The 19848-nt window shown below is 60.1% G+C and overlaps 8 protein-coding genes across 8 annotated transcripts, besides 34 other annotated features; all 8 read left to right on the forward strand.

Annotated features, from left to right (window-relative positions):
• Positions 1–98: 98 nt before the first annotated feature.
• Positions 99–118: a microsatellite.
• A 111-nt stretch (positions 119–229) lies between these two features.
• Positions 230–257: a microsatellite.
• Positions 258–365: 108 nt separating this feature from the next.
• Positions 366–398: a microsatellite.
• Positions 398–435: a microsatellite.
• Positions 436–469: a microsatellite.
• A 41-nt stretch (positions 470–510) lies between these two features.
• Positions 511–576: a microsatellite.
• A 603-nt stretch (positions 577–1179) lies between these two features.
• Positions 1180–1208: a microsatellite.
• Positions 1209–1258: 50 nt separating this feature from the next.
• Positions 1259–1291: a microsatellite.
• Positions 1292–1302: a microsatellite.
• Positions 1303–1923: 621 nt separating this feature from the next.
• Tco025E_04178 (uncharacterized protein) lies at positions 1924–4230 on the forward strand (the record flags this gene model as incomplete). The annotated part of the gene is made up of 1 exon (XM_029371090.1): positions 1924–4230. The coding sequence occupies one exon, from the start codon at positions 1924–1926 to the stop codon at positions 4228–4230; it is 2307 nt and encodes a 768-aa protein (XP_029228831.1).
• A 47-nt stretch (positions 4231–4277) lies between these two features.
• On the forward strand, positions 4278–4661 carry Tco025E_04179 (uncharacterized protein; the record flags this gene model as incomplete). Its single annotated transcript, XM_029371091.1, has 1 exon — positions 4278–4661. The coding sequence occupies one exon, from the start codon at positions 4278–4280 to the stop codon at positions 4659–4661; it is 384 nt and encodes a 127-aa protein (XP_029228832.1).
• Positions 4662–4754: 93 nt separating this feature from the next.
• Positions 4755–4783: a microsatellite.
• Positions 4784–4971: 188 nt separating this feature from the next.
• Positions 4972–5015: a microsatellite.
• Positions 5016–5165: 150 nt separating this feature from the next.
• Positions 5166–5193: a microsatellite.
• A 199-nt stretch (positions 5194–5392) lies between these two features.
• Tco025E_04180 (putative glutamic acid rich protein) lies at positions 5393–8881 on the forward strand (the record flags this gene model as incomplete). Its single annotated transcript, XM_029371092.1, has 1 exon — positions 5393–8881. One exon carries the CDS (start codon positions 5393–5395, stop codon positions 8879–8881), a length of 3489 nt encoding a protein of 1162 aa, XP_029228833.1.
• A 307-nt stretch (positions 8882–9188) lies between these two features.
• Positions 9189–9212: a microsatellite.
• A 436-nt stretch (positions 9213–9648) lies between these two features.
• Positions 9649–9714: a microsatellite.
• Positions 9715–9861: 147 nt separating this feature from the next.
• Tco025E_04181 (uncharacterized protein) lies at positions 9862–10536 on the forward strand (the record flags this gene model as incomplete). Its single annotated transcript, XM_029371093.1, has 1 exon — positions 9862–10536. One exon carries the CDS (start codon positions 9862–9864, stop codon positions 10534–10536), a length of 675 nt encoding a protein of 224 aa, XP_029228834.1.
• Positions 10537–10632: 96 nt separating this feature from the next.
• Positions 10633–10661: a microsatellite.
• A 461-nt stretch (positions 10662–11122) lies between these two features.
• Positions 11123–11147: a microsatellite.
• Positions 11148–11202: 55 nt separating this feature from the next.
• Positions 11203–11261: a microsatellite.
• Positions 11262–11452: 191 nt separating this feature from the next.
• Positions 11453–11542: a sequence feature (GA-rich).
• A 28-nt stretch (positions 11543–11570) lies between these two features.
• On the forward strand, positions 11571–12839 carry Tco025E_04182 (WD domain-containing protein; the record flags this gene model as incomplete). The annotated part of the gene is made up of 1 exon (XM_029371094.1): positions 11571–12839. One exon carries the CDS (start codon positions 11571–11573, stop codon positions 12837–12839), a length of 1269 nt encoding a protein of 422 aa, XP_029228835.1.
• A 5-nt stretch (positions 12840–12844) lies between these two features.
• Positions 12845–12879: a microsatellite.
• Positions 12880–13202: 323 nt separating this feature from the next.
• Positions 13203–13223: a microsatellite.
• Positions 13224–13307: 84 nt separating this feature from the next.
• Positions 13308–13392: a sequence feature (A-rich).
• Positions 13393–13905: 513 nt separating this feature from the next.
• Positions 13906–13939: a microsatellite.
• Positions 13940–14034: 95 nt separating this feature from the next.
• Positions 14035–14051: a microsatellite.
• Positions 14051–14081: a sequence feature (G-rich).
• Positions 14082–14116: 35 nt separating this feature from the next.
• Positions 14117–14160: a microsatellite.
• Positions 14161–14511: 351 nt separating this feature from the next.
• On the forward strand, positions 14512–15819 carry Tco025E_04183 (uncharacterized protein; the record flags this gene model as incomplete). Its single annotated transcript, XM_029371095.1, has 1 exon — positions 14512–15819. One exon carries the CDS (start codon positions 14512–14514, stop codon positions 15817–15819), a length of 1308 nt encoding a protein of 435 aa, XP_029228836.1.
• A 286-nt stretch (positions 15820–16105) lies between these two features.
• On the forward strand, positions 16106–16645 carry Tco025E_04184 (uncharacterized protein; the record flags this gene model as incomplete). The annotated part of the gene is made up of 1 exon (XM_029371096.1): positions 16106–16645. The coding sequence occupies one exon, from the start codon at positions 16106–16108 to the stop codon at positions 16643–16645; it is 540 nt and encodes a 179-aa protein (XP_029228837.1).
• A 104-nt stretch (positions 16646–16749) lies between these two features.
• Positions 16750–16778: a microsatellite.
• Positions 16779–17114: 336 nt separating this feature from the next.
• Positions 17115–17136: a microsatellite.
• A 170-nt stretch (positions 17137–17306) lies between these two features.
• Positions 17307–17345: a microsatellite.
• Positions 17346–17673: 328 nt separating this feature from the next.
• Positions 17674–17692: a microsatellite.
• A 362-nt stretch (positions 17693–18054) lies between these two features.
• Positions 18055–18077: a microsatellite.
• A 107-nt stretch (positions 18078–18184) lies between these two features.
• Positions 18185–18204: a microsatellite.
• Positions 18205–18348: 144 nt separating this feature from the next.
• On the forward strand, positions 18349–18945 carry Tco025E_04185 (deaminase; the record flags this gene model as incomplete). Its single annotated transcript, XM_029371097.1, has 1 exon — positions 18349–18945. One exon carries the CDS (start codon positions 18349–18351, stop codon positions 18943–18945), a length of 597 nt encoding a protein of 198 aa, XP_029228838.1.
• A 22-nt stretch (positions 18946–18967) lies between these two features.
• Positions 18968–19017: a microsatellite.
• Positions 19018–19290: 273 nt separating this feature from the next.
• Positions 19291–19315: a microsatellite.
• A 510-nt stretch (positions 19316–19825) lies between these two features.
• Positions 19826–19848: a microsatellite.

Below are 19848 nucleotides of genomic sequence, written 5' to 3' on the forward strand. Positions count from 1 at the left end.
AATGGGAGAGCCGTAAGCAAAGAGCTACAGTAACCCTCCTCCGTTTTTTTTTCTGCTTCGTTTCCCAGCCGTTTCCCGCATTCCTTCCTCTTAACTCATTGTTATTGTTGTTGTTGTTTCTTTGGTTTTCTGCTTTGACTGTATTCTTTCTTCCTACTTCTTCTTTTACGTGTTACCCTTTCTTAACTGTGTGCATGGATGCATCTCTCCCTCCCTCCATCTCTCTATCTGTGTGTCTGTGTGTGTGTGTGTGTGTGCCGCTTCCGCGCGGTGGCGGAGACGTGGGCGGCGGGGGGTCGACTTCGCAGGCGGCTGCGTAGAGCCGCGCGGTGGGCGGGTAGTTTTTCCGCCGCCTGCGCACACTATTTTTTCTTTTTGTTTTGTTTTGTTTTGTTCTGCCCCGCAGCCTCCCCCCGCCGCCGCCGCCGCCCCGCCGCTGCTGCTGCTGCTGCTGCTGCTGCTGCTGCTGGGGCATGCGGTGGGCCCAACCCAGACGAGCGAACTCTTTTAAACGACGACAAAAAAAAGGAACAAAAAAACATACATGACATTTAAAAAAACTACAACAACAACAACGTCACGAACTTAAAATCTAAAACAAAAAGAAAAGGTGGATGGGGGGGGTGTTGTTGTGGGAAGAAGCCACAGGCAGAAGCAGACGTGGGTGGCTGTGAGAGAGGGGAATGGAGGAGGCGGAGGCGGAGGAGATGCATGACGGCAGCGGGGCGGAAGATGCAGAGAAATGGCATGTATACATTTCTCTCCTTCTGTCTGTACGTATACATAGAAAACGAAGTGTGAATGCATGAAGCAAAAAAGAAAAAAAAAAGAGTTCGAGGAGAGCAGGCGCAACTGCATACATACGTGATTGCATTTATATCTACTACTGTGGTGTCTATTTCAGCTGCCGGGCATCAATGGCTGCACCCGACTCTGCCTCCTAGTCTTTTCTCTGCCACACTGCCGTCGTTGCCTCCTACTCCTTCTTTCTGTGGCTCTTAGCCTACGAAGTGAGGAGACAGAGGGCTTGCTCACACAGTCTCCCTGTAAGTGGCTCACACGTCAAGGTCTCTCACGCTACTGTGAAGACCCAAACGAGGAGCATCAACGGAGGAGTGAAGACGAGAAAGAAAAAGACACGCACAAGGACGAGACAGAGTATTGTACAAACCGCGTGCGCACACACACACACACACACATGCAAACACGTTGTGCGCGCAGCGTTGCCCGTCAGAGTAAAACAGTACCTATCGTTTCATATATTAGTTTGTATTTATTTATTTATATATTTGCATATATATAAACATCATTCGGTAAGTCCCCTCTCCCTCCTTTCTGCTATTCCAAGTCGTGTTTGTCGTTGCTTGCCGAACCTTGGCCTAGCTGCGCGCGATGGACCATGCACCGTGCCCGCTGGTGGAGGCGGAGGAGGCAGCGGATGCGCTCTCACCCCTGCCCCTCGCGAGGGACGACGGGGCATGGGGAGGACGCAGGCCGCTTCTTCCGCATGTGGCGGTGCGCTGTCGCCCACTGACGGCGGGGGAGTACCGCCTGTTCACAGTGCGAGGGCGGCAGCTCGGGCCCGCCTCACCGGCGTCGTGCGGCGATGCGCCGCTGCGGGTGAGCTAACCGGTGGCCATCCAAGTCACCTTGCCCACCAGCGCCGGTGGGCAGAAGACGCAGGGCATTGGCATCACGCTGGCGCGATATATGCCAGATGGCGCACTGCGCATGCAAGAGTTTCCACGCGTGTTTGACGCCGTCGTTCTGCCGCACTCCGTGGAATGTTTCACACGGCTGCGCCGTGAATAGGAGGCCCCCGACGTGACGGATGCCGCCGTGCCTCAACGTAAGGCGTCCTGTTACGACACCCTGCTTGACGTGAGCACCGTAGCCGGGGGCGATGCTGCCTTTGCGGCAGCGATGACTAAAAATGCCTTCACCCCCGTGGCAGGTGGGGCACCGGCATGGGTGGAAGAAAACGGAAGTCCTGACCTCGCTGACGATGAGGACAGGGCGGAAGTGGCGGCACTTCAGCGCGAGGTGGAGCAGCTTGCCTGCCTCAACGCCCTCTGCTGCCCCCACCAGCCGCTGCGGGGAGGCAACGGCGCCTTCGCAAAGGCCTCCTTGCGGCCCCGCAGGAGGCGGAACCCCACGCCGAGGCAGGAGGTCGCTACGGACCAACCGATTGTGCCGCTGCTCATCAGCGGACGCCACGTGGCGGTGGTTGCCTTCGGCCCGCCCCAGAGCGGCAAGTCCTACACGCTCTTCGGCTCCCCGCAGCCGGCAGCATCCGTTGCTGCCGGCGACCGCAAACGGGGCGGCACGGAGCTGCCGCCCCTCGCCTCCACCCACACGCGCGGGTTGATCACGCACTTTGTGCGGCAACTGCTCGACTTCGCCCGGGGGCGTCAAAAACGACTGGGCAAAGTTGCGACGGTCGATGCTGAGCAAACAACAACTGCGGGGCAAATCGGTGACGTTGATTTGCTGAGGGCGGCCTTCGTGGCGTTTCAGGACGACCCGCCCAGCGCGGCCTCCGCCTCCGGTCAGGCCCTGTCCGTGTTTATGTACGACCTGTGGAACCCCGCCTCTTTCGCCGCGCTTCAGCGCACGGTGCGCCTCTGCAACTCGACGGCAAACGCCGGCGCCTCTGGAGCTGAAGGCGGCTTGGCCGAGGACGAGGCATTTTCTGCGTGTAGTCGTGACGGTAGTCCAGACGCGACGAAGTCCCGTCATGCAGCCGCCGCGGTTTCACTTCTTGTGGAGGGCGCGATGTGGATGGACGTGCAAGCGGAGGACACGATGGTTGCCTACCAGCAGCGCGGGCTAGAGCACCTCACCCTACTGCGTGAGAAGCTCCATGTGTTGAGGGTACACGCCCCTCTCCACGTCGCGTTGCTCCTGCGGGCGCGGCCAGCCGAGCGGGAGGCGCGCAACATACTCTTCAACGAGATCATGGCGATAAATGAAGGGCCGCCACCGCCGCCGCCGATGTACCACGCCGCGGGCGTCTTTATTGAGCTTCAGTGGACAGCCGCCGTTGCGAGCTGGAGTGCATTTCCTCCCATTCTGCATGTGGCAGAAGCCGCAACGGCGACGGCACCGTCCGATGCCGATCCACCGAGTACGTTGTCGCTGCTTTTGCAGAATGTGCGGCGGTGGCATGCAAGAATCCTTCTGATCCCCACCATTCGGTCATCGCCACTGCATGCCACTGACACGATGCACGCGCTGCAGAAGGCAGTGGCATGTAAGCTGTCGTGTAGTCACCCACAGCGGTGGTTTGTCCCTTGCACGCTTGACCCAGTGGAGGCGATGCGGTGGGAATTGACGAACATGCGGGCAGAGTTAGGGACGGCGAAGACGCAGTTTAGCACCGCGGCAGAAGCGAAACGACGACGACTGCATGCTCTTTTATCGTCTATCCAACAACTCACGGCGACCGTGGCGGAACGTCATTCATGGGCGCGGCAACTTGTACTGTCGTGGCAACATGCAGATTGTGGCTCACGGGAGGCACTGCTGCGAGCCTGGGCAAAGCCGATGAAGAAACCCTGGCAGCTCTTTGCTCTCTCCGACGCGAGGCAGGCGGAGGCCTCTGGAGAGGACATTCATGCTGAGGACGTGGGTGCGGGACTGCGACGGAGTCCGGTGTATTTTCTTCTACTGCTTCCTCCCCCGCCCGCGAACACGTTGCCTGGTCACCGCCCCACATCGCTTGCAGCGAAGCAGGGGGCCGCGTTGGAGTCTCTGCGTGATTTGGGCACCACGACGACGACGACGCCGTTTCCGCTCTTTTTTGACATGAACGAGGACGACCTGGGCGATGGGAGTCCCGTTGAACTCTCGCTGCGTGTGCGGTTTGCGCCAGGCACTCCACTCTCCCCGCGGACGCACGAGGGGGTGGTGCGTGAGGCCGCGGTGGAAGTGTGTCTGCGGGCTCTGGACGGTCGATGCTTTCTTGCAGCCGCCTCGCTCTGGCAGGGTGGCCGACGCCGCACGGACGCCGTGCCCGCCGTTTACGTGAACGGGCGTCCGGTTCCGTGGCAAGCAGCGGAGAAGGCGCGGCCGTTTGCCACCGTCAAGCTACCGCCGCCGTGGGAGCCGCTCCCACTTGGGGCACGACTTGTCGTTGGCCCGTACGTCTTTATTCTCGCGTCACGGGGCGAGGCGACGTCACTGCCGTTTTGCTCTATCGGCAAACGAAGTCCCGCCCACATCCAGTGAGGGGAGCGCCGGAGTGCGTCATCGGTGACTACGCCGTGGAGCCGCCGATGCCAGCGGCAGCGGCAGTTGCGGATATTGAGCTGCTGCCACACCACGCCGTGCTTCTCGCCCATGCCAAGATGCTCATCTCCGTCTTCGACTGCGGCACCGACGCGGAGGCAGGGAACGAGGGTGAGGCACATCTTGTAGGGTCCGCGGCGCTGCCGCCGCTCGACGTCATTCTTGCCACAGTGGAGCAGGGCAACCGCTGCCGCTGCGACGACGCCACGCAACGAATGAAAGGCGGAGCGACCGTGGCGCAAAACGTTGAGCTGCCGCCATGGGAGTTGCCGTTGCACCGCTGCAGCCGGCGTGTGGGCACACTGTGTCTTGCCTGCTCACCGCCCATGTGCACTAGCTCCGCTGCCGCCGCAGAGGAGGATTTGTTGTAACGAAAACACCTTTACTCGGCCGCACCACGTTTTATTTTCTTCCTTTTTTGTTCTGTCTGTGTGGGTATTGGCGTGGCCCCACACTCTTTGGTCCTCCTCCTCCTGCTGCTGCTGCTGCTGCTTGCCGTAGCGTGAATGCCGCGGCGATTGCTGCACACGGGTGGCACGGAGGATGTTTGGCGCGCTTGGGACCCTGTGTAGGTTGATGTTTGCTTGGGAATCGCCGCCACACCGTTGCGGAGGAGTAAAGGAGGCGGGTGTGCCCGCTCGGTAAAGGACGGGGAACTCTGATGCCTGTATGCGCATCTCGTGTTGTTGTTGTTGTTATTGTTCTGTGTGTGTTTGTTTTTTGTTTGTGTGCCCACTTATTCCTCCCCACTTGTGCCGATTGGCGCCTCCAAAGGGAAGTGCGAGGCCGCAAGAGAAGGCGCGACGGCAGCCTGCGTCTTTGCTTTGGATTGCCGTGCTGCATCTCTCTCTCTCTCTTTGTGCCTGCCTCTTCATTGCTGCTGCTGCTGCCGCCGCTGTTGCTTTGCCTGGGCGCAAGCGAGTGCCGGGGGAGGGGGGAGGAAAAAAGAAAAGAAAAAAAGGAACGAGCGTGCGTGGGTGCGTACTTCACGACCGTGACCGTAATAACTCATAGAGAACGAGAATCCGAGGGAAACCAATAAAAGGGAGCCCGAAGTAAACAAAACCAGAAGGCGGACTTCTGTCCGCAGCGGAGTAAATAAATGTTACGTCGGCGTGTCACGGTTGGGTTTGCGCCGCGGGCCGCCTTCGCCGGTGCCGCCGCGGCGACCGCGCGGGGCCTGGCGGGGTACGGCGTGGAGGCCGCTGGCTCGCTGAGACTCTCGAGCGCCGCCCTCAGGCGGCTCGATGCCTCCAGCCGATACGCCGCCGGCTGCCTCGCGGGCGGGCTCTGGCTTGGGGCCCGGCCGCACTCCACCTCCACGCCGTCGCTGAGCATTTCCTCCGCCCGCGCCCTTCCCGCCTCGCCGCATCAGTGCTCCATTGAGCAGGTGCTGCTCCCCAGCGTGCAGACAAGCGGGAGCGGCATTCGCACCGAGACGCTGCGGGGGATGGTGCAGCTGCTGCTCGACCCCGACGCGACGGACGTGGAGGACGTCTCCATGTTGGACTTTGTCGTCATGGTGCCGAAGCGGCAGCTGATCGCGCTGCACGGCCGAAAGGAGCGGCTGGAGGTGGTGCTGAGCTCGGAGCGGTATCAGGCGTGCAAGGACGCCCGGGCGCTGCGGCTTGCGGGCGTCACGACGGTGGGTCGCTGGGATGAGAACCGCGACCGTGTCCCCATCTCCGCCTACTCGCGTGGGCTGCTGGAGGAGGCGTACGCGGCAATGGCACGACACCCGGTGGAGACGCAGAAAAATCAGGTCATTGCGTGGCTTACAAAGACGATTCAAAAGGCCGTCATTGAGGAGTTCGCGGCGAACAAGAGCAACCGGCAGTTTCTTGCCCCGCTCATCACGGGCATGCAGGCGCTGCCAGAGACCGCCGTGGCAGCGGCCAACGCCGCCAGCGCCGCCGCGATGACGGAGGGAGACGAGGCGCCGCACCCACAGGCCGAGGCGGAGGCGGAGGAGGAGGCAAAAAAGAAACGCACCGAGGACGCCGCCGCGGCGGAGGTGGAGCACGGCGGCCACAGCAGCGCCAAGGCAAACAAGTCCGCGCGGGTTCGCGGACGAAAGCACGCCAGGCACGCCGAGCCCGTGGAAGAGGGGGCTGCGAAAGCGGGAGGCGGCGGCGGCGCCATGGGTGACGATGTCAAGAAAAGCGACAAGTCACACCCCGCTGCCGCCGCTGCAGAAGACGACGACGATGCAGAAATCGCCCGGCTGCTGCAGGAAACGGAGCAGGAGTTTGCCCCGACCCCGTACATCCGCGGCAGTAGCGACAGCAAAGGTGCGACAGCGGCATCCGCGACAACGGCGGCGGCGGCGGCCAGGAACGATGCCGAGGATGCGAAGCCTGCCAAGTTGAAGAAAAAGAAGTCCGCAGACGCCGCTAGCAAGTCAGCCGAAGGCGAGCAGCCGCACGAGGAAAGTGTGACTGCCGCGGCGGATGCTAACACGTCAATGCCGGACTCAAAGCAGAACAGGTCGCTCGCACGGCTCGCAGAACTGATGCTTATTCAGTTCAATAGCGCCGATGGCTATCTGCACATTCCCGACATTAAAGACGATGAAAAGAAAGGGTTCGTTATCGCCATAGACGGGGATAGCGCGCAGGTGGATCCGTTTGCGCTGTATAGCACCTTTGGTGCGGCAAAGCTAACTGGCGGGGAACCAGCGGCGATCACGGCGTTGAACCAGGTCTGGGCCGCGTACAGCGCCTACACGGAGGCGCACGAGGCGGCGGAAGACGACGCCACGGCGAAGTTTTTCAAGGAAAAGGGCGTGGAGGCTTTAGTGCACGGCGCCGTCTTGCTGCGCGCCATCTCGCGTGATCAGGCGGTCACACTGGTGCCGCAGGATATTCCAACGTACGGGTTTCCGCTGCTTTCCTCCGATCGTCGGCCGCATCGCACGCGACGGAGCAAAGGTGCAACGGACATGACGGCAGAAAAGGTGTCTGAGGCCGTCAAGGCGTACACGGCCTTCTTTGCCAGCAAAAGCAAGAAGTTCACGCCGATTCGTCCAACCATTGACTACAACTCGGGGTGCAGCGTGGCGGCGTTGATGGGCACGACGCTGCACCTCTACGAAACCTCCTTGAAGGAGACGGTGCGTGAGGAGGACATCCGCTGCCGCTTTGGCGAGGCGATGCTGGGTGTTCTGCACGTGGTGGAAAAGAAGGTGATCACGCGCATTAACGTCGTGCACTACCACATTCTTGCCACCTCTCTCAGTGGCGGGGGCGCAGGCGCAGGTGGCATGGACGGGATGACGACTTCCATCGTCAGCGTCGATATCACGGGCCCCTTCACCGCCGCGGAGAGGACGCGGCTGCAGCAGCTTGCGGAGCCACTCGGCATGTCGGGCGCCATCGCCGCCTGCAAGTGTGTCTCGGATATCGTGGATAACATTGAGGCCCTCGGCGTCTCGGTGGTGCACGACATCTTGACCAACCGCGACGACCTGGAGGCGCTGCTCACCCCCACGCTCGTGCAGCTCCTGCCAGAGGCGGAGGAGGAAGAGGAGGAGGAGGAGCAAGAGACGGAGAAGCGGCCCTCCGTGAGGCGCGCGCCCGCAACGGCCGCCGCCGCCGCGAAGGACGCATCCTCCAAGTCCGGCAGCACTGCCGCGGGTGTGAAGGCGGCAGCCACGGCGGCGGCGGCCGACGACGACGAGGAGGAGGAAGAAGAAGAGGAAGAGGAGGCCGATGGCATCAATGCCGAGGGCGAAGAGGAGGAAGAGGAAGCTGAGGAGGGGGAGGAGGAAGAGGAAGAGGAAGAGGAAGAGGAGGAAGAGGAGGTGAAACCTGCAAAGGGCGGGAAGCAGAGGACGGCTGCTGCAAAGCAAAAGGCAGCCGCCGTTGAGGACGAGGAGGAGGAAGATGAGGAGGAGGCGGTAGACGAGGAGGACGAGAAAAGGATGGAAAATGGGGCGGACGACGACGACGACGACGACGAGGAGGAAGAAGAGGCGCCACGTGCGGCTGCCACGGGCAGGAAGCCGCCCGCCCCGGCCCCCGTGAAGGGGCGCTCGGCCCGGGGCCGGGTGCAGCCGTCGGCGGAGGCGGCGGAGGAGGAAGTCGCGGAGGCTCCGCGGCAGCCGGCGCCGCAGCGGACGCCTGCGCCGAGGAAGACAACGCACGCCGGCAAGCGCGCGCCGCCACCCCCGCCCGCGGCTGCTGCCGCTGACGACGACGACGACGACGACGACGGTGCTCTGGACGAGGAGGAGGAGGAGGTGGTGCAGCCCCCGCCCCCGCCGCAGCACAGCGCCGCAGCGAAGAAGGGGCATGCGGCGAAGAAGCCGGTCCCGCCACCGCCGGCTGCCGCAGAGAATGATGAGGACGAAGAGGAGGAAGAAGTCGTGCGGCGTCCGATGAAGAAAGGCGTGGGTTCGAAGCGTGCACCGCCGCCACCTGCGGCGCCGGCGCCGGCAGATAACGATGAGTCCATGGAGGAAGAGGAGGAGGAGGAGGTTGTTGCGGCGCCGCGTGCACGGAACCGCGGGCGGCGCATGAACCGCGCCCTTCCCAGTTCCGCCAGTAACGCTAACGACGAGGAGCGCTGGTTCCAAAAGGCGAGGCGTTGAGGCAGGGTGGGCGGTTGCCGCCGTGTTTCTCGCCACGGTCCCTTTAGGGCTGAAGTTAAATCCGTGAGACCACATATCTATACATACAGTAAATAACAATACATGGCCACCTGCAATGGGTGTGGGCAACTGTGATGGGAAAACATAGATCGGGGGGCACAAAGGAAAACAAAAATAAAAAATAAAGGTTGGGATGTGGGGGCGGGATAAATTGACACACGAATATACGTGATGGGAAAGTGTTAGAAAACAACTTGTCTCGCTGAAAGTGTCAAGAAGCCCTTATTTTTCTTCTTTGGAGAAAAGATGTGTGAGTGTGTGTGTGTGTGTGGCTTTGGAGGCTATCGCACTTTGTTCTGTCATTGGAGTCAACCGCCAATGTGCCTGAGAAGAAGGAAAGAACCGAGAGGAAAAAAAAAGTAAAAATTTCAACGTGTGGGTTTTGGTTCTCACCAACCCACACATTTCAGTTTTATGAGGATAATTGTTGTTTCTTGTTTTTACGTTCTTGTCGTTACCCGGTGGAGCCAGCGCTGCTGGTGAAACCCGCATGCCGCTTGCATGCATCGCATAGAGCGCGGGCGTGCCTGAGCGGGCGAGAAGCCACATATAAGCGAAGGTACAGTCAATGCACGCCGTACACGCTTGCGTGTGTGGAAATGACGTTCGCATGCCGCGCTCCAGTACGACACCCACGCCCGTCTACGGAGTTTGCGTATTCCGGCGTCCTGTAAAGAGGCGCCCCGCATTGCGGCCCCGCTTGTTATTTTCTTTTCCTTGTTTCTTTCTTTCTTTCCTTCTCTCCCTTTCCCTCTCTTTTTTTTTATTTATTTGTGGTTCCCCTCCTGTCCCTTGACCACACACGCGCCGCAGGGAAGCAGCTAAGCCACCCGCCCACACGCAGATAAAGAGAAAGAGCGAGGGAGAGAAATAACCCCCCACTGGGACGACACTCCGTCACGGCTACGCGGGCGGGCAGAATGGGGAAGAAGGCGGAGCAAAAGAAGAAGGAGAAGATCCTGGAGGACAAGACCTTCGGGCTCAAGAACAAGAACCGCAGCTCGAAGGTGCAGTCCTACATCCAGTCCGTCTCCAAGAGCGTGAACCAGGGAAACCCAAATGAGCGCAAGCGCACGGAAGAGCTGGAGGCAAAGCGGAAGGCCCGGGAGGAGAAGCGGGCCTTTGAGGCGGAGATGGCGAAACTCTTCAATGACGTAGGGAAGCCGAGCAAACCCGCCACACAGAACCCGCATGAGGAGGGCGGCGCGAGTGACACGGAGGACGCCGACAAGAACTTTGGCTGCGCCCCGGAGGACTACCTCTTCCGCCCCGAGGACTTTGACGAGGTGCAGCACGACGAACGCCGGTTAGAGGAGAGGCTCGAGGCGGAGCGGGAGGCGCTGCAGGGCCGCACCGACCTCACGCCCGTGACGGAGGAGAGTTTTCAGGCCTGGAAGGCGGCGAAGCGGGTGGAGGCGGCCGAGGTGGAGGCGGCGCGGGTGCGCAAGGCGAAGACGGGCGAGGGCAAACTGCGCGGCTGGGACCTGTGGCAGATGGACAAGGACCTCTTCGTCGACGACGACGACGCGGACGAGCAGTACGAGCGCGAGGAGAGCGTGGACGGCAGCGAAGACGCGGCGTACGACCTCTCGTGAGGCTCCGCAGCCCGCGCAGCGGGGTAGGGGAAAAAGTAAGGGGAGCAGCGCGAGGACCCCCTGCGCGGGGCAAACGGCAACAGTAACAACCGCGAGAAGAAGAAAGAGAGAAAGAAAGAAAAAAGGGCGGGAGTGGGGGAAGTAAACGGGGACTGGAAGGGTGGGCAAAAAAAAAAACGAGGGCAGGAGTGGGATGGAAACGACTTCACAAGGAAGAAGCAGCAGCTGTGCTTGAAAGGGAGGGTGCGGCCACGTCGAAGGAGACACGCGCCCCACACACGGCGGCAGGGCTGCAGGGGACTAACCCCCGCACACGGCAGCGGGGAAGTGTTGCTGGAGTTGTGGCACGTGTGTTATTTTTTATTCGCCTCTTCCGGGTGGCTCTGGTTGCTTTCTTGCGGGGAACGGAGGAGGCGGAATGTTTTTGTTTGTATTTTCGTCGCCCCTTTTTTTTCCCGCCTCGCTCCTTCTGCGTTATCTTCCCCACTGCACTCTCACCATCGGACGCAATGCGTTTTTTTTTCCCCCCCCCCCATCCCTTTTCTCCCATTACTACTGTTTCTTGCGTTTGCTTCCCCGCTTACTCCGTGCGTGCGTGCGTGCGTGCCTGCCCCCCAACCCCCACCGCGGCCTGTGGACTCGCCTCCCGCTTCTTCCCACCGCCTCTCTTTGACTATTTTTTTTCTCTCTCTCTTTCGTTTCTTCTTTTCTCCTCTTTTCTTGTCGCGTGCGACGCGTCGTGGCGGGGCCGGGGCGGGAAGTGTGACTGCCGCCCGCAGCTTCGCCTACACGCACGCCGTGGCTTTTGGAGACCCCCCCCCAACCCGCACACACACACCGCTCAACAGGCAAAAGGGGGAGAAGGAACCACACGGGCGGAGGAGCACGGGGAAAGAGAGAGAAAGAAAGAGGGGACAAAAGGAAGAATACAAAAAACACACAAAAATAAAAAGGAATTAAAAAGCAAAAACAGAGCAAAAAAAAAGGCACATAAAAAGAAAAAAAAGTAGGGGTGTGGGTGGGGGGCACGAAGGATGCGGCTCCGTTCCTTTTTGCTGCGGTACTACCCGCCAGGGATCACGCTGGAGTACGAGACCTCCTCTGGGGAGGTGCGGGAGAAGACGATAGACCTCCTCACCCTCACGGTGACGACGAACTTAGAGCGGCTTGCGGCGGAGATCATCAAGGAGGAGCCGCTGCTCTCTGAGAGGTATACGCCGCAGCTCTTGTCGTACCTGCAACGCCTCGTGGAGAAGCTGAGGGTGGGGCACAACAAGAAGGAGAAATTCGTGCTGTTTAAGGCACTGCGGGGGCACATGCTGCCCTTGACGAACTGTGCCTTTAACAAGGGCGGGGACTCCTTTATCACCGGAAGCTACGACCGCACCTGCAAGGTGTGGGACACGGCCAGTGGCAACGAAATCGTCTCACTGGAGGGGCACCGCAATGTAGTGTACTCGGTGTCATTTAACAATCCCTACGGCAATCGCGTGGCCACAGGCAGCTTTGATAGGACGTGCAAGATATGGGATGCGGCTACTGGGCAGTGCTACCACACACTAGCCGGTCACATGGCTGAGGTGGTCTGCATGAGCTTCAATCCGCAGAGCACGCTGCTTTCGTCAGGCTCGATGGACTACACTGCGAAGGTGTGGGACCTGGAGACGGGGCATGAGACCTACTCCCTCCTCGGGCACACCGCAGAGATAGTCTCACTTAACTTCAACACCAAGGGGAATTTAATTCTCACGGGTAGCTTTGACACAAGTGCCAAACTTTGGGATGTTCGCACCGGCAAGGCCACACACACGCTGCAAGCGCACCGAGCTGAAATCTCCTCGACGCAGTTTGACTACGCCGGCAACCTCTGCATCACCGGCTGCATCGACCGCACCTGCAAGTTGTGGGACGTCGGCTCCGGGCAGTGTGTGGCGACGCTTCGCGGTCACACGGACGAGATCCTTGACGTGGCTTTTAACACGACGGGGTCTCTCATTGCGACGGCTAGCGCAGACGCCACGGTGCGCATCTACGACACGGCGAGTTGCAACTGCGTCGCAAGCCTGCTGGGCCACGAGGGTGAGATCTCAAAGGTGCAGTTTAACCCACAGGGGACAAAAGTCATCTCCGCCTCAAACGATAAGTCCTGCCGCCTGTGGAGTGTGGAGACGGGGGAACTTTTGCAGTGCCTTGTTGGGCACAAGGACGAGATATTCTCCTGCGCATTCAACTACGAGGGGGACGCCATTTTGACAGGCTCCAAAGACAATACCTGCGGCATCTGGAAGAGTCAGCCTGGCTAGCCCTGTTTGTTTGTTTTGTTTTGTTTTGTTTTTTCGTTTTCAACGCCTCGCCACGCCCCTCCGCAGAAGCAGGCAGAGAAATAAAGAGAGGGAGGGCGGGGCGGGGGGGAGGACGACCGTGTTGTGTGTCCTCCCCGCGGAGTGCTTGACCGAGACGCCGACGCGTAAACGAAGCCCCCCCCCCCCTCCCAAGAAAAAAAAAAGGGTCAACGACAACGGGCCTCTTCTCTCTGGTGCCTCGGCCACGTAGAAGCGTTTTTTTTTTATTGAGGCGTATAAATATATATATGAATATCTATACGCATATTCTGTCTAGTTACAATCCTCATCCCATCGTTCTGGGCGGCCGTGCGGGGTTTGTTTTCCTCCTCCTCCTCCTCCTCCGCAGCCGGAGACGAGGAAGACGCAGAGAGCGGCCGCGGTGGCGCTGCTGGCGGAAGGACGCACAGGAGGGAGGGAGAATTATTAAAAAAGAAAGAGAAAGAGAGGAGAGTGGTAAGCAGGAAGACGCATAGAAGGAGAAAAACAAGAAACAAAAAACAAAAAGGAAAGAAGCACGGCACCGTGAATAGATGGATGCGTATAAATGACGAGATTGTGGGGAAGGAAGAAAAAAGAGAAGAGGATAAAGACCACACAAGGAAGCGAGAGGGAGGGAGACACAGCGTTCGGCGCAGTGGCGGTTCACGTCATCAACAAACGCAACAAGCACGTGCACCTCCACGCACGTTGCGCGTTTCTCACCCCCATCCTCCGCAGGTGCATCATCGTCTGCAAAGACACGGACGGAAATGATTGGGAGGGCGTGCCGCGAAGGCAACGACGTTAAAAAGTGTTGCTTTGAACGATGTCAAAGCCAATCTCAATGCCGAGAGGGAGGAAAATGTAAGGGGCGTAGGAAATCAGCAGAGATGGGGAAGAAGACGTGTTAGAAAAGGAAGGAGGCGAGATATGTTTCTTCTCTTTATTCATTTTGTTTTGTTCTTCTTTACGAGAACAAATGAGCCTCTTCTATTTCGCGTCGGTTTCGCTTTTCAAGCATCGTACCTTTTCCTTTTTCCTTTACTTGTGGTTGTGTGCTTTTTGTTGTTGTTGTTGTTTGCACTTCCGCGGCGTCTCTGCGGGTGCGTTGTAGCGGGTGAGAGTGACGGAAAGTAGGTGCGGTTGGTGGTGCTCCTGCCGCTGCGGGCCGCCGGTGTGTGTGTGTGTGTGGGAGGGAAGGAGAGAGGGAGAAGGGGAGGGGCGCGGTGCCTGTCTGCGCTGCGCCCACGCAGCAGTCTCCTGCTCTTTCTCTCTTTTTTTTTTCTCTCTCTCCCTCTCTGGCGGTCCGTGGAGGTGAACATCCCTTCACTACCCCCGCCCCTCCCCCCAAACTACTGGGTGACTATGAGGAAGAGGAAGACGACTCCCGCCCGCACCATTTATGCAGCCCAAGGTGAAACTGTTATACTGGGAAAAAAAAACGAATCAAAATGAAATTGAGGCGTTGCATGCTTCACTTCCCACCCTTCCTTTATTGTTCTTTTTTTTGTCTGCGTTTTTCCCCCCTTTTGCTTCCTTCGGTGTGTACAGAGTAGCCCCTTCCGTGCGTGTGCGGGAAGGGGGTGGGTGTTCCATGGGGACGGCTCGGGTGCATTGACGACTGGAAAACGCGAAAGGCGAGGGTTGGAGAATGCGCGGCTGTCAGCGTCGTTTCCGCTCCGGTCTTCCACCCGTGCAGGATCAGGGGTTTACGTTCGGTGTGGAGCTGCTTCCGCCGCGGCGGGCGTCGCTTACAGCGCCCTTTATTGACGCCGTCGCGTTGCTGCGCCCGTACCAGCCGGCGTACCACATTTTGCCCATGAAGGCGCCGTACTTCGCGGCCGCGGGGCGCAGTGGCATGGAGGACGCCGTGGATCACGTGCGGCGGGTGGGTGGGCGCGTGATTCTCACAGTGACGGCCACGATGAGTGCCGACGAGGGCAGCGGCGCGGCAGCCACACGCGAGGGGGTGCGGCGTATTCTTCACGACTTTGTGGGGCGACGCGGGGGCGACGCGCTGCTGCTGCTGCGCGGAGATGTGGGGCGGCGAAACGACGAGCGGGCGTCTGCGGCGGTGCAGGAGCGGCACGGCGGCTTCCGGGACAGTGTCGAGCTGCTGCAGTTTGCGGCCGGCGAGGCGAGGGCGCTAACGGGCGCACCGGTCTTGCTGCTCTCCAGTGGCTACCCTCAGGGCCACCCAATGGAGCGCATCTGGGGCCCTGACCGCCATGCGTCCCTGTCGTTCCTCGGCAAGCTCTCCGCTGCCGTGGGCGCCGCGGGCCCGGATGTCGCGGTGGATCAACCGCCCCGTGACTGGGACGCCGCGTGCGCGCAGGCGCGCAAGCTACTTCACCGCGTGGAGCTGGCGCTGCTCCTGCGCGAGGTGCCCTCGACCTTGCCGCGCGAAGCGGCGCAGGGTGCGGTGCGGACGCTGGTGCGTGAAAAAATTCTGCGGCACGGGGTTCGCGGGGTCATCACGCAAACGCTGACGGATGCCGCGGAGTTTATTGCGTACGTGGACGACGTGCACCGTGAGCTTCGCCGCGCCGACGCGGGAGGCTTGGCGCAGGCGGTGACGCTGCTGCCCAGCATAGTGGCGCCCCTCACTGCGGAGGAGTACACGCGTCTGCTGCTCTTCACTAAGGTGATACCCAGCGCCGCGGTGCAGCAGGCGCTACGCGAGTACCGCGACGGTCTGAGGGCGGCGGTTGCGGCAGGCCCGCGGCTGGGGGGCGGCGACGAGGGGCGGGCGCAGGAGTTGATGGACACCACGGCGGCGCTGGCGCAGACCTTCCGCGCGACGCTGGAGGAGGAGACCGTGGAGTTGTGCCGCGCGGTCCTCGGCGCCGGGCACCGGTGCCTCAACTTCTCCGTGTTTAGGAACAGCAACCTGCCCGCCCTGTTGCGGCTGATTGACCGGCTCCGCGGGGAGGCCCCCGCGGCGCCTCGCCTGCAATGAGAAGCCGCTTCCCTCCTCCTCTTTGTGGCGTGCGACGTGCGCATGCACACGCGTCTGGGTGTTAATTGCTGCTTTGCTGCCGCTTGTGGGAATGTTTTTTTTTTCTATTCCTTGTTTTTCGCCGCACCGCAACAGAAGGTGGCTGCCACATACACGCACACGCAGAGGGCGAGGGAGCAGGTGCGCCAGCAAAAAAAAAAGGAAAAATCACAAGGCCACATACAGGCGTATACAGGAGAGGCAGAAAAGGAACTTATTTGAGCGCCACACGAACATCGCGTGAAGTATGCCCGGACACCAACACCTCGGCGACCCTGCGCTCACGCAGAACCAGGGCAACCTGCTGGGCGACCGTCCCTGCGTGCGCCAGAGCCGTCTCTACCGCGAGCACGTTGGCGGCAACACCATGAAGGAGCTCATGGGGCAGGACGGGCTGAAGTGGGACACCACCCGCACGCAGGGCGTCTACGCCGGCGGGAGGGCCTTTGACCACAACGACAAGCCCCGGGCGGAGGGCGCCCCTGCGGATGTCACCACCACCAGCAGCAGCGGCACCAACAACGACAACAACGGCAAGCGCGACGGCGAGCCCCGCAACGGCGCGGGGGAGGAGGCGGTGATTGCGATGGGGACGGAGGAAAAGCAGACGTGCCCCGCACAGTCGCTCATGCCGCCGCCCACGCGGTCGGCCACGCCGCCGCCGCCGCCGGAACCGCAGCAGCAACGGCAGCCGGCACCGGGCGGGGCGCCTGTCGCCGGCCGTGCGTTCCGCCCGGGTGCGGGCTACGCCAACCGTCAGACGTACAACCTCTTCACCGGCGAGTGATGGCGCCGGCCGCACCCCAAGGAGGAGAAATGGGCGGGGAACGAAAAAGGAACCGGAGTAAGAGGGGTTAAAGAAGCGAGAGAAGTGGGGAGGAGAGATCAAAGTATATATACATATATATAAAGAAATATATTTGAGAGCAGCAATGACACAGAAGGCACAACAAAACGAAAAAAAAAACGTTAGAACCAAGAAGGGAAGTAAAGTGGAAATAATATTTTAACAAAAGAAAAAGAAGTGAAAGGAGGAGGGGCGGAGGTGCAGTGTCCTTTGACGCGGCGGAGGAAGAAGAAGCTGAGGCGGAGGAAGGGAGAAGGTGGTGGTGGTGGTGGCGCCCCCAAGTACAACAGACAATACCGCGACGCGCGGAAGCGGAGATGCTGTGGAACTAGAAAAAAAAATATATGAACGGCCATGAAGTAGGGCAAGAAAGACTCAATAGAGCAGGCGTGGGTGGGACGGATAAAAAGTGTCTGCGTGTGTGTGTGTGTTGGTCAGGAAGGCGCTTCCTCCTGCTCTGCTTCCCTTCCGTTGGTTTCCTTTGCTGCAGGCTCGCTCAACTTGTGAATTTGCATGGTTTGTTCGGTGCTGCTCACCACGGCGCCTTCTTCAAGCTGTGTGTCATGTTTCTGGGGCCGCCTGTTCCTGCTGCACGCAGACGATGTATGTATTTATCTATCTATCGGCCGATCTGTCTATCCAGATGGACCGTGTCTCGGTAAGAGAGAGTGAGCGGGAAGGCGCGAGCCCGCTTGTTTTTCTGGGGAACTTGGGAAAGTGCAGAGACAGAGACAGAGACAGAGGATGAACGAGAGGACCAAGTGGAGGAAGCCCCTTGGCGGCGAAGTACCGGTAACGGAAAGGTTTGCCTCTCCCTGAGGTTGTGCATCCGCTGCCTCTCTCTCACTCGATTACCGTGCGTGTGTGTGTTTATGTGTTTCTGACGTAGAGTCTACAAACTCCATACCTCCAGTACTTTATGCTCTTCACACTTCATATATGTGAGTCCGTGCTTGTTTCGTATCCTCTGTGTGTGTGTATGTGTGTCTACTCTGCGTGGGTTTCTGGAGGGCGAATTTTGTTTACTATCATGCATTTCACTACTGTTATTTCCAGCCTACTGCATATTTTACTTTAATGAGTTTGTCGTGTTCACACGCCCGCTGAGAAGCGGAACAGTAGCCGTGGAGGGGGATTCATTTTATCTGCGGCAGCTTGAACGGAAGCAAATTCTCGCGATCATGGTTTGTTTCCTGCTCTGTCCCTTTGTTCTTTCCGATTTCGTTCTGCTGGCGTGCCGTCGACGCTGTCGTTTGCGAGGGCCTCGTCCTCGCATGCGTGTGCGCGGACGCGCCCCTACACGCCAGCACCTTCACCCCCTCTTTCCGTTCCTTTTGTTGGTGAAACGCGTGTGTGTGTGTGTGTGTGTGTGCGACAGAGTGCTCCTCGAGTTTTTTCCATTGTTTTTTGGTTGTTGTTGTGTTTTTTTCTGGGGTCGTCGCGCGTGGGTGCTGGACTGTGGGGGCTGCCGTGTTCTGCGCAGCAGCAGCAGCAGCAGCCTCCCCGCCACACGGGGCGAAGACGCGTGTGCCATCGTTGCCCCTCTGCTCCATTCCCCCTCCACACACAACACACAACACGCGCGTTTTAGTGTCAGGGCGAAGAGGCGGGCGCAAAGGCGGCACCGCTGCCCTTCGACTGCCATGGGGGGCGCAGAAAATGGGGAGGTGGTGTACTGCGACGCGTTTATGCGCGCCGCCTTTGTGGAGGCGCGGGCGGCCCTCGCGGAGGGCGAGGTCCCGGTGGGCTGCGTGCTCGTGCCCGCGGAAGCCTCCTGTGCGGCCAACGCGGGGCGCCTAGGCGACGAGCAGGGCGAGGCTTCCCTGGGACGCCTCATCGCGGCACGCGGGCGCAATGCCACCAACAAGGCGCGCCACGCCCTCGCCCACGCGGAGTTCGTGGCGGTGGAGGCACTCTTGCGTGACGCGGCCGCAAAGAGGCAGAAGCCGCCCGCAACCCTCGCTGGGTACGTCCTGTACGTTGTGGTGGAGCCGTGTATCATGTGTGCCGCCATGCTGCTCTACAACCGCATCGGGCGGGTGTACTTTGGATGCGCCAACCCTCGCTTCGGCGGCAACGGCACCGTCCTTGCGGTGCAGGCGGCGGCCTCCACAAGCGCCCCCGCCTACGAGAGCTGCGGCGGCCACCGAGCCGACGAGGCGGTGGCGTTGTTGCAGGAGTTCTACAGCCGTGAAAACAGCGCCGCACCTGCGCACAAGCGACGACGGAAGGAGACGTGACTCCGGACTACCTCGTTCGGCGGTGGTGGTGTGTTGAATGTGACTGTCTGCGTGTGTGTGCGTGTGCGTTTGCGGCGGGTTAACCCGACGAACCAGTGGAGAGCAAGGCAAGCTCACGCACGCACGCATTGCGAGTAAAAGACGCGAAAGAGCTGGCGATAGAGGTTTGAAAGGCGTTTTTTTTTGCATTCTGCCTGCGTCTGCCTTTCAGCGGCCGCCGCACGTACGGCTTTTCCCTCTTCTTGTTCTTTTTTTTGCCTGCGTTGACTGCACTCCGCCCCGGTCTCGGAACCCAAACACGCACGCAACACACACATGCCTTGCAGCTGAAGGAGGGGGGTAACGAAAAAAACAAAAAAAAAAAACAAAAGGGGCGGGAGAGTTTCCACGCTGTGTGTGCGCGTGTGTGTCTGACGCCTCTTTTGCTTGGCCTCTGGTGGGGGGAGGGTGCTGGTCGGCCCCTCCGCTCACAGCGCGTGGACGGGGTGGCAGGATGGTGGTGACTGCGCTGGTGGAGGGCGTCCTGAAGCTCGCCCTCCTCTTCGTGCTGCTTGGCTTCTTCTTTAGCACCGTGCGGCTGACCTGCTGCATGTCGTTTCTGGCCGTCAACCCGGAGCTGCCAGGGACGGTGCCGTTTTCCGACGAATACTGGAGCCAAGTGAGCATGTGCCTCAATCGCTACTAGACGCGCCCCCGTGCGGTGTGCGGGAGGAATATATTTATTTATATATGAATACGTGCGTGCTGTGCCGAACGACTCCTTGCTTCTGTCCACCTGGCTTGAGGTGACGGGCAGACTGGACGCGTGCCGCCTCCACGAACGTCACCGGAGCAGGGCAGAGGCGGAGTTGGAGCGGTGCCCGTTGCCAGTGCAACGCTGAAACAAACAAACAAACAAACAAA

This window comes from Trypanosoma conorhini, assembly GCF_003719485.1.
Source record: "Trypanosoma conorhini strain 025E chromosome Unknown Tco_14.4_contig_00208, whole genome shotgun sequence".
Classification (NCBI taxonomy): Eukaryota; Euglenozoa; class Kinetoplastea; order Trypanosomatida; family Trypanosomatidae; genus Trypanosoma; species Trypanosoma conorhini.